The sequence below is a fragment of the Nicotiana tabacum genome, chromosome 19, assembly GCF_000715075.1.
Source record: "Nicotiana tabacum cultivar K326 chromosome 19, ASM71507v2, whole genome shotgun sequence".
Lineage (NCBI taxonomy): Eukaryota > Viridiplantae > Streptophyta > Magnoliopsida > Solanales > Solanaceae > Nicotiana > Nicotiana tabacum.
In genome coordinates this window covers 48,504,775-48,514,407 of record NC_134098.1, presented here as the reverse complement: position 1 = coordinate 48,514,407, position 9,633 = coordinate 48,504,775, and the positions used below count along the sequence as shown (strand labels likewise).

Sequence of the window (9,633 nt, the reverse complement as noted above, 5' to 3'; positions counted from 1 at the left end):
TCCTGTTACTCGATTTTGTGTGACACATTAGTACAATTAGAAGATAATACTCTAATCTATATACTTAATTACTCTTTTTCAAATGCCTAACAGTTACCTCAACGGAAATAAATTCTTCAAAATAAAAATGGATAAAATCTTACCTAAGACCAACAACGTCTTAAGAACAATTTAATCGGTTAGGTATATTATTAATTGAAAAACAATTATTACAGAGACTGATTTAAAAGTACTATTTTCAACTTTGCATGTCAAAAAGCTAAAAAAGATTTAATAAAAATATATATAAACTTTTAAAAAAAAAAGATTTGGGCCTCTAGTTGCCCCTAATCAAGGGATAAATTAAACTATTAATTAAAGAGTTAAAGAAAAAATAAAATGTGGCAGTTTATTTATAACAAATTATAAAAAAGTGATAGGAGTAAAATAAAAGAAACTGAAAGAAGCTGTATTTTGATTCATACTCCCATTTAGGAATTTCTGAAAAGTATTTTCCAAGGTTTATCTTAAAATCATTTTGGTAAGTAATTTTGCCACATCCATAAACAAAGCCAAAATCGTCGTGGCAGTGTTTGGATCATCCAAAATTAATATCCGCCATCTCCCAAAGTTGCGGTGGTAGCAGCCATGTTTAAACCTTCAAAAACCACTGCACTTCTGCCGGAAAATCGTTGCTGAGCTATGGCTACGGCGGCGCAATTCTCCTATATTACCGTCAATTCACCCAACTTCTATCCTAGCGCTAATAAACGGTTCGCATTTTCCCGCCAATTGAAAGATGGTGCGAAATTCTATACTGATGTCACCAGCTCCAGACGTAAACTCAAATTGCTCTCTGTAGTTTGTAGCAATTCGAGTCCTTCTTCTGATAGTATAAGGTATCATTTCAACTCGTCTTTTGAAATTAGATGCTTCTGTTGGTTTAGATTTTGTTATAATTGCGAGGATTATAACAAGGAAGGATATTAATTACCTTGTCTCTTTTCTGAAAAGCAAAAATTCTAAAACTAACACTCTCTCCATTTCAATTTATGTGTAACCTATTTCCTTTTTAGTTAGTTTCCGAAAATAATGAATCCCTTCCTACTAAGAAAACTCGTAATTTTGGGTTCCAATATGAGAAGCTCTTGCAACCACAAAAATGATATGACATGCTTAATACCACAAGTTTCAAAAGACTTCATTTTTTCCCCCTTAAACTCTCTAGTTCGCATAAATTGAAACAGATGTATCACTTAGTATTAACTTCATTAGTTACAGTTAGTAACCTGTTTATTGTGATGTGTGTATCATATCACTAGCGAATGCACAAGAGTAAATAGAGCTTCTTTTATAAATAGTAGACTCTTCCACTCATTGCTTATCATTTGCTAGATTGTGAAGAAGAGTTTGGTCATGAATCTAGTCTGTTAGATGCAGGGAATGAGTATCTTGTGCTTTCAGAATGTGACGTGCAAATGCCATAGAGCATATAGTATAAACAAAAGTTCCACATGTTAGTGCTACATTCTTTTTTATTTCTTTTCCAATTCAAAAGCAATCTGCTTAAAGATCTCTTTTTGGTACATATTCCCTTTAATTTACAAGAATTTAACTCCAAAATCATTTGACATGTAGGCTAAATCTATCCAAAATAAATACCTGCAATTTATGTGAATGCTGATTTTAAGTTGGTGAGTTATAGGTTACGCATGCACAATGTCATGCCTTGTATATAAATCATAATTGTTAGCTTATTGCAAGCACCAAGTTGTATCTGGGTATTGGCTTGTTTGGTTGCTTCTTCACTTCTCGGTTGGAATGGAGTTTACCGTTTTGTTTATTTTGGCTAATTCCAATATTATAGATGTGTTTATGACATCTGTTAAGAATCTATTTAGTTAGAACAGAAATATGCTGCTGGCAAAGCAGAGCGTAACATATGAAGCAACTTATAACTAATCACACAACTTTTGGTTGGGGGAAACATTAGTTTGTTCAATATAAACCTCAGGGTAAATATCCTCCTCGCCCCCCTGGTAACTTCAATAAAATTACTTTAATTATCAAAAATGGAAAGAAGTCTCAGGGTATAGATGTATTAGCTACTTAGGCGTTCCTTCTAGTGGTAGTTTAGGGTCAACCATAATCTTCCTTTCCAATGTCTCAAATGAATCATTAGAAATGGAATTCCATTGAGAGAAAGTTTGTTACAAATACGTGTGTATCTCTGTAGCAGAACTTGTTTGGAGGAAGTTCACTTATTAAAAGGTTATTATTCAGGCCTTGTTTTGCTGATGGAGAAACAGAGAAGAACTTGCTGCTCCACAAGAGCATCAATGCTGTGGCTCAAATCAAGAGACGATAATAAGAATATGAAATTGATATGCTTAGGTCATGATTTTTTCTTGTAGCTGAATGATAGGAATAAGTGTTATTGTTGTTCTTTTAAGACATAGTGTTGTGTGCATTAAGCTCCTCATATTACAGATTCAACCATAACAAGTCTGCTTCTTTCCGAGTTTCTGACAGCTGTTCGGAATGTGCTGAGCTTAGTTTTAACTTTTAGTGTGGATGTGTTATCTGTACATGTACCCCCAATTTCAGACTCATTTAGTATGATATCAGGTTCTCTTTTAAAGTGAAGAAACCTTACAATATTGGTTTTATTTGTTATTTAGTTCCACAGCCAAGATAAGAAGTGAAGTTCTTACTCCCTTTCGGTCTGTTCGGATGTTCTTCTATCTCGCTTTCATTGCAAGTGGTGGTCTTGGAGGACTTATTGCCTCTACACGACTAATTGCGGCATTGGCCAATTCATCAAGAGCAGCTGAAGTTCCTGAGATCCTAAAAGGCCTTGGCATAGACCTCGGCGCAGTCTCTGTATTTGCTTTTCTGTATTATAGGGAGAATAGAGCAAAGAATGCTCAGGTGGCAAGATTAGTAAGAGAAGAAAATCTTGCAAATCTTAAGCTTCGTGTGGATGAGAAGAAAATCGTTCCCCTGAGTGCTTTCAGAGGAATTGCTCGTTTGGTCATCCTTGCTGGCCCTTCGGCTTTCATTTCAGAATGTTTCAGACTCAGCGAACCATTTACCGATGGCCTTCTTGAAAGAGGGGTGCTTGTGGTCCCTTTTGCAACTGATGGAATTTCTCCTAGTTTTGAGTTTGAAGAGAATGAAGAACTTGAGGAGAAGATATCCAGAAGAAAAAGGCTGTGGCAGCTTGCTCCTCTTTATGCCACTGAGTGGACCAAGTAAGTGTGTTATCAACAAAACGGAACGTTGTCTAACTTGAAACTGTTTCTTCTCTCACTTGTGCTGCTGACATTAACGATAATTACATTGACATTAAGAAGTGAAAACAAAGATACTCATATTTGGCTCACCCGTGATAGGTGGATAGATGAACAAAAGAAACTAGCCAACGTCTCTCCTGAATCTCCAGTGTAAGTATTCTACAACTTTAGTAGTATATGTGGTTTTTTAAAAGATAGATCGGCTGATTGACTTCTTTGTGGGGTGTGTCAAATATGAAAAATGTTAGCATTAGCGTGTTCAGCAAAATGTACGTTTATCATGGTTTTACTTGAATCTGTTAACAAATCTTGATGAAATATGAGTCTAGCCATTATCATAAACGAGTTTACTAAATGTAAGATGTCGATTGACTTTTTTGCAATTTTTATCATGTGCAGGTATTTATCTTTACGCCTGGATGGCCGTGTGCGTGGCAGCGGTGTTGGTTATCCTCCTTGGAATGCTTTTGTAATGCAATTGCCACCAGTAAAGGGAATTTGGTCTGGTCTTCTTGATGGCATGGATGGAAGAGTTCTTTAAGTTATGAGATCAGATATTCTCTTCTTTTCCGTTTTTATTTACTGAAGAATTAGATTAAATAATGTTGACAATATAGTTTTTTTCCCTCTCAAATTCATCATTATAGTATTCACCAATCTTTCATTTGCTTTAGTTTACTTCTTTCTTCCCTTTTGTTTTCTTTGTCGGTAAGGTTGACTTCCTGTGTCTCCAGGCCATGGTGTTGCTTAACGAAGTCTATAATGGAAGATGAGAATGTGAAATTAGGTACTGTAGTTTCCAGTATTACGTTCATTTGATAGGAAAGCTGTCTATTGATATGTAAAATAGAAGTCCTCAAGTTTTTCATATTTCCATAGATCATTGCTGTCGTCAATATATCTGATCAAACACGTTCATACATATGTATTTTCCGGAATGAATTATATGTTTGCTTCCATAACAAGATTGTGTCCTGGCAAATTTCGAGTACTTGCTAATTCGTTCTCTATCTTCTCACAGTGGAACAAATCTTTTCGATTGCTGGTCGGAGAACTACCATAGGAACAAGAGGCGTCAATTTGATAAGCCAAAAGACAGGGTCGAGAATCTGTGTATAGATCTCATACTCTACGATTGCAATTGAGCCAGAATTCATTTCCTCGCTTCGGATTCTGAACCATGATTCAAACTGTGATGTCTGATCCACACAGTAACCATTTGTACAAGGTAACCTTTCCAAAATAAAGTTCCCAAAGATGGTTCGAGAGAATTGGATTGAACAATGGCAACAAGCTTAATAAGAAAAGGAAGGAGAAAGTTGCGAGAAATTATGATACAGATTCACATTCAAAGCCAGTATATAACTAGAGATTAAACATGGAAAGCACAGGGTCGGGCATATTACAAATATGAAAAACCATGAACTAATTAATTACTTCCTCTCTTTCATTTCACTTCTTCGACTTCATCCAATGCGTAGTTGTTGGTAGATACATTAGCATAGTTCACTTTGTTGAACCTCACTACAACTGGGTAGCGTGTGTTCGGATCCTGCGTCCATCACCAAGTTAACATCTTAAACTTTCACACTAACAAAAGACATGGATTCTAATCAAGTTACTTACCTGATCAACAGCTACAACTGAACCAACACCCTTGTACCAGTAAGATTCCTTCCTTAAAACTCTCACCTGTATTTTGTAACAGTTTAGAATACTCTTTGATGAATAGCTGCTATAATTCGTGGTTAAATACAGAAAGAAGTAGATGCAGACACACCCACTGTCTTCAACTTGAATTACCTTATTCACCGTTTCCAAGTCAAATTACATTTATAGAGTTGAACATATATTTATATTAAGCTACAACTTATTGTATAGTAGCCGCAATTGGCCCACAAAATACAGACTGAAAATTTATGAATTCACTTCTTGCTGCTGTACCAGATATGTTATGTTATTGAACTACTCCATCTGTTTCATTCCATATGGTGCTCTATCTTTTTAAATCACTTGAAAGAAAATGAGATCTTCCTATTTATAAACATTGTGACTTTAAACTTTTCCATACTCCTATATCCACACAAATGTTTAAGATCATAATATGTATCAAAGTCATCTTTTTTTCTTAAAGTCCGTGCTCAGTCAAACTGTTACGGGAGTACTTACTTTGGTTCCTCTCTTGGGTCCAATTGGAGGTGGCTTGGCAGCTTTGGCAGGAGGAGCTTCACCTTCAGCAGTGGCGGTAGCAGCTGGCGGCGCAGCCTCTTCCGCGGCCCTAACAACGAGCCTCGGGAAGTTGGTGGTGGTGGTGTTGTTCTTGGAAGAAGAGAAGAATAACATAGAGGTGCGAGGAGCAGTACTGTTAGAGGTGGCAATATTGGGGGTGGACACCATAAAACCGGATGCAGCAGAAGCCATGCTGCTACTTGCCATGTCTTTGTCTCTGCTGCAAAGAAATGATGAAGCAGAAAAATTAATGTATTGGGGCAAAAACACAAGTAGGATTTGAGAGGCTTTGAGTTAATGGGATATCTTTTTCCTGGACTAAAGATCAACTTAGCTACCACACGCCATTGCTCCATCCACTTACGCAATGCCACATGTTACCCATATCCCATTCTTGTGGATAATGTTACCACTTTTATGTCTTCTTTCTCTCATATTTTTCCATATAAAAATCTTTTTTTATTATTGATAGTATAATATTAATATTTTTATGTGATATTGACTATTTTTTGACTAACTTATTGCAAGAGGAAATTACCTTTGATAATATAAAAAATGAATAGTCAATGATATTTGCTTCTTTTAGTTGGAAAACTAATTATATGCATTGATATCTCGTATTATATGACAAACTAGTAATGAAGCATTGACGGATGCATCTTATTCATATTAACACATTTATTTATTCTCAATTAATGTGTTCATTTTCCATTTAAATTGTTTCGAAACAGTGAAAGGGATGTTCACTTCTATTGAATTACAGGATACTGTGAGTAGATGCTTCCTCCAAAAAGGTTTATTCTAGAATGACCAGTACGTGCAGAAGAGCTGCAAAACAGTTCCAAGAGACCACTAATATGCGCAAGAGCTGATAGTTCAAGTATCGACTCAATTGCGCTAGCTGCCCTGATTTCTCACCACACAACTTTATTTATATAGTAATAATAGCTCTATGTTGTAACGATAGTGTTCTGGTCAGTTTGTGCACACCTTTACTATTTCATGAGGTACCTATTACCTCCACCATTTTTGATATTTAGTTACTCTGCCCACCAAGTATTAGGCAGGTGGAAAGAAGTCACTTAGCGTAAGTTTTGTTTATTGGGATTTGCACACGCATAGTAAGTGTATGATGAAATGCAAGCTAGCGAAAGTGTAATCTCAAAACTAAAGGCACTTGCTACATATGCCTACAAAGTAATACCACATTTGGCTATTGTTTATCCTGCAGCCACCAAAATATTTTAAATTTCCATATAGTGAAACACATCCACAACTGATCAATGTGGCAACTGTTGCATATGTTGAACGATAGGAATCTTCACGTCCGTGAGTTAATATATACTATGCATAGTACTTCTTTGACTACCTATTTCCCAATTATGTTTATGGTTCCGGAGGAAGTGTCTCCTACATATTATTACTGCAACTGATATGCCTCAAATTCAGGCTGCTTACCTGCACTAATCAGTAGACTTCGACAATGATCTCTATCATTCTCTGAGATCTAAAACCTTCAAACGTTCTGGTAAATAAATCGAGAGATGGAACTGAAAATCTCTAACTTTGGAGTGAGCCAAATAAATCATGCGTCAGGATTTGGATCTTGCAATTCGTATTGCGTATTATGCGCTTTTCATGAGGCCCTTAGGTCTAACTTTGTCCTTTATATATTAACTATTTATCCGTAAAACGGTACAATTAAATTTGTTATATGGTTTATGGACAAGTGAATTGATTTGACGCAAAATGATAAAGAGATAAGATTAAAATTGAGATTTAATTGAAGAAGATGACAAGCCTGGCTCCGAACCCAACGTCTCCGAGAACACAAATTGAAATAACAACAAAGTGAAAGAAAGTTATTAATTTAAGAGCAAAATAGTAAAATATAGCCTTTTTGTATAGGATGTTTTATGTCCTTACAATGGTTGCTGAGTTTGCTATTTATAGCTTTACCTAGGGAAACAAGATCATACGATCAAGCTCCTCTTAAATGATAATAAAAGAGTCATTGATGAACGCGTAACGACAGACCATGAATGCAAATATTCTCTGCAACGGTCACTCATTTAATGGAGAGGTCATTCATTCCTAGCAAAAAAAGCACTGTTAGTAAATATTCCCCCATTGAATGCTATTCGATGAAAAACCTTGATCTTCTCCCGTCGACTACGCTCCCTTCAAGATTTATCTGATATCGATTAAATTCATTGTATCCGGTATTGGTTATTCTCTGACTTGCCTTTTGCCTATGTTCGATTCCACGTGTTATGTTACCATTCGACCATTCATTATAAATTAATTTTACCCCATACAGATAGTCCCCCTACTTTTCGGTAACATATCTTAGCGTTACCGGAAAGTTGGTGAAGATTCCTTTCTTGGTGGGAAAGTTCCTGAACAGTCTCTGACGCTTGAAAGAAAGCGCATCTTCTCGCATTTAATACCCCGAACACGTGTTGCCCCACGATTCAGAAAATAATTTCACAGGTTTTTGAGGTAATCATGACCACGATTTATGCCGTCGATAACTTCTCCGATGTTCATCATTTTTACTTCTTCACTTTTACAACTTTCATAAGTCTTTCTTCTTCTATGCATTTGCTTGGAAATCTCTCATAACCTTCAATTTTCTCAGCAAGAATCTTACTAACCTTTTATTACCATGGTTTCTTACACTGCTTTCTCCGGCAATATTAGTCTTCTCTTCGGGGAGGCCCGAAGAAAAATAAGGACAAGGAAGGTCGAAGTCGATTCAGAACCTCCCACTGTTAGTACTATCATACCACATCATCTCAGCACCGCGAACGACTTTCAGGAGAAGGCTCCTTCTGTATCTTCACAGATTGGCCAGTCAGTAGGTATCCCTCCTCCATTTGCCCTTCCAGTATCACAACTGTGAATGAGGACTACAACTTCCCCAATCTTAAAATTCTCGCCTCGGATATGATAGAGCGGGTTACCTTTCTCCAAGGAGGGGTTTACGTATGTCTATATATATCCCTTTACCTTGGGTCCGTTCTCTTTAGGGCCAAATGAAGGGCTCGACCCAATAATTTTGGAGTTTTGCCACCGATATCAGGTCTTCTTAGCATAAGTAGGCCCATCTATATGGTGGACGGTGGCCTACCTTCGCCAACTGTGCACGGAGACCGGGAAAACCTTCCCTTGCACACATAATAAATCTTTACTCTCCCAAAATATTTTGTGGGGGAGTAATAAATTCTAGCAAGCGTGGCCACCATGCTCTCCTCACCATTGTAGACAATGATAGCGATCGTGGATGGATGGTTCAATTCATCGTCATTGCTACCATGGACATTATCCCAACCACAACTCCAACCTTTCCCGAGTCGTGGAATCACTTTCGTAAGTTTTCGGTCATCCACTTCCTTCCTTTGTGAAAAGATTACTTCCCGTTGTTGTTGATTTTCTTGTTTCTTTTGTTTCAGCTACCCCATGAGAACCACCACAGGTTCAAAACCTGGACCAGTGAGTTCAGAAAATTCTGAAATTCACAACTCCAGAATCTCGCCGGTGGAAGAAAATATCTCCCAAATACGGGTGAAAGGCCAAGCACCATGGTAAGTCAAAACACCCTTTCTTTTACCCTAGTTCGAACATAAGAAATCTTCATGAACAAGCTGGTAACTCTATTTTTTTTGCCCATTACAGGACTTCCGAGGGGCTCTATCATCTTCCCCGAAGTCGACGTCTTAGTTGATCCCTAGGGGGCCGGGAGGGTGTTGGAAAATTCCCTTGCATGGAGTAGAGCTCGTGGATCTGCACAAGCCTTCGGTGAGGGTGCCTCCTCTCGGAGTCCCCAGCCTGAGAGCAAGAAATCAAAGAGAAGATGCTCTTCCACGGCTGAGGCTCAAAAGAAGAAATCAAAGAAAATGCCATCCGATCCGATATGGCTATCCAACGGGACGGGACGTCCCGGTCCCGTCCCGCATCCCGTCCCGGTCCCGTCCCGCATCCCGTCCCGGTCCCGTCCCGTCCCACTTAATTTTAAACGGGATGGCCCCATGTTAAACGGGATACGGGATGGCCATTTCGTCCCGTTTATCCCGTCCCATTTCGTCCCGTTTCGTCTCGTCCCGTCCCGCCCGTCCCGTCTGTCCCG

At 38.0% G+C, this 9,633-nt stretch overlaps 2 protein-coding genes across 2 annotated transcripts; one reads left to right on the top strand and one right to left on the bottom strand.

Moving 5' to 3' along the window:
* Window positions 1-460: 460 nt before the first annotated feature.
* Window positions 461-3,946, top strand: LOC107823914 (protein LOW PSII ACCUMULATION 1, chloroplastic). Its single transcript, XM_016650627.2, has 4 exons — window positions 461-878; window positions 2,661-3,233; window positions 3,375-3,425; window positions 3,675-3,946. The coding sequence occupies exons 1-4, from the start codon at window positions 682-684 to the stop codon at window positions 3,814-3,816; spliced, it is 963 nt and encodes a 320-aa protein (XP_016506113.1). The 5' UTR covers window positions 461-681; the 3' UTR covers window positions 3,817-3,946.
* Window positions 3,947-4,594: 648 nt separating this feature from the next.
* On the bottom strand, window positions 4,595-5,897 carry LOC107823915 (photosystem I reaction center subunit IV B, chloroplastic-like). Its single transcript, XM_016650628.2, has 3 exons — window positions 5,445-5,897; window positions 4,902-4,967; window positions 4,595-4,827 (listed from the first exon to the last, which is right to left on the bottom strand). Exons 1-3 carry the CDS (start codon window positions 5,709-5,711, stop codon window positions 4,723-4,725), a joined length of 438 nt encoding a protein of 145 aa, XP_016506114.1. The 5' UTR covers window positions 5,712-5,897; the 3' UTR covers window positions 4,595-4,722.
* Between the last annotated feature and the right edge of the window lie 3,736 nt (window positions 5,898-9,633).

Excerpts from the sequence above, each read along its gene's own strand:
- LOC107823914 (XM_016650627.2), top strand. The coding sequence starts at position 682 with ATGGCTACGGCGGCGCAATTCTCCTATATTACCGTCAATTCACCCAAC. Across the intron at positions 879-2,660 it reads CCTTCTTCTGATAGTATAAG|TTCCACAGCCAAGATAAGAA; the intron begins GTATCATTTCAA and ends TTTGTTATTTAG. Across the intron at positions 3,426-3,674 it reads GTCTCTCCTGAATCTCCAGT|GTATTTATCTTTACGCCTGG; the intron begins GTAAGTATTCTA and ends TATCATGTGCAG.
- LOC107823915 (XM_016650628.2), bottom strand. The coding sequence starts at position 5,711 with ATGGCAAGTAGCAGCATGGCTTCTGCTGCATCCGGTTTTATGGTGTCC. Across the intron at positions 4,968-5,444 it reads GACCCAAGAGAGGAACCAAA|GTGAGAGTTTTAAGGAAGGA; the intron begins GTAAGTACTCCC and ends TACAAAATACAG. Across the intron at positions 4,828-4,901 it reads CAGTTGTAGCTGTTGATCAG|GATCCGAACACACGCTACCC; the intron begins GTAAGTAACTTG and ends TGATGGACGCAG.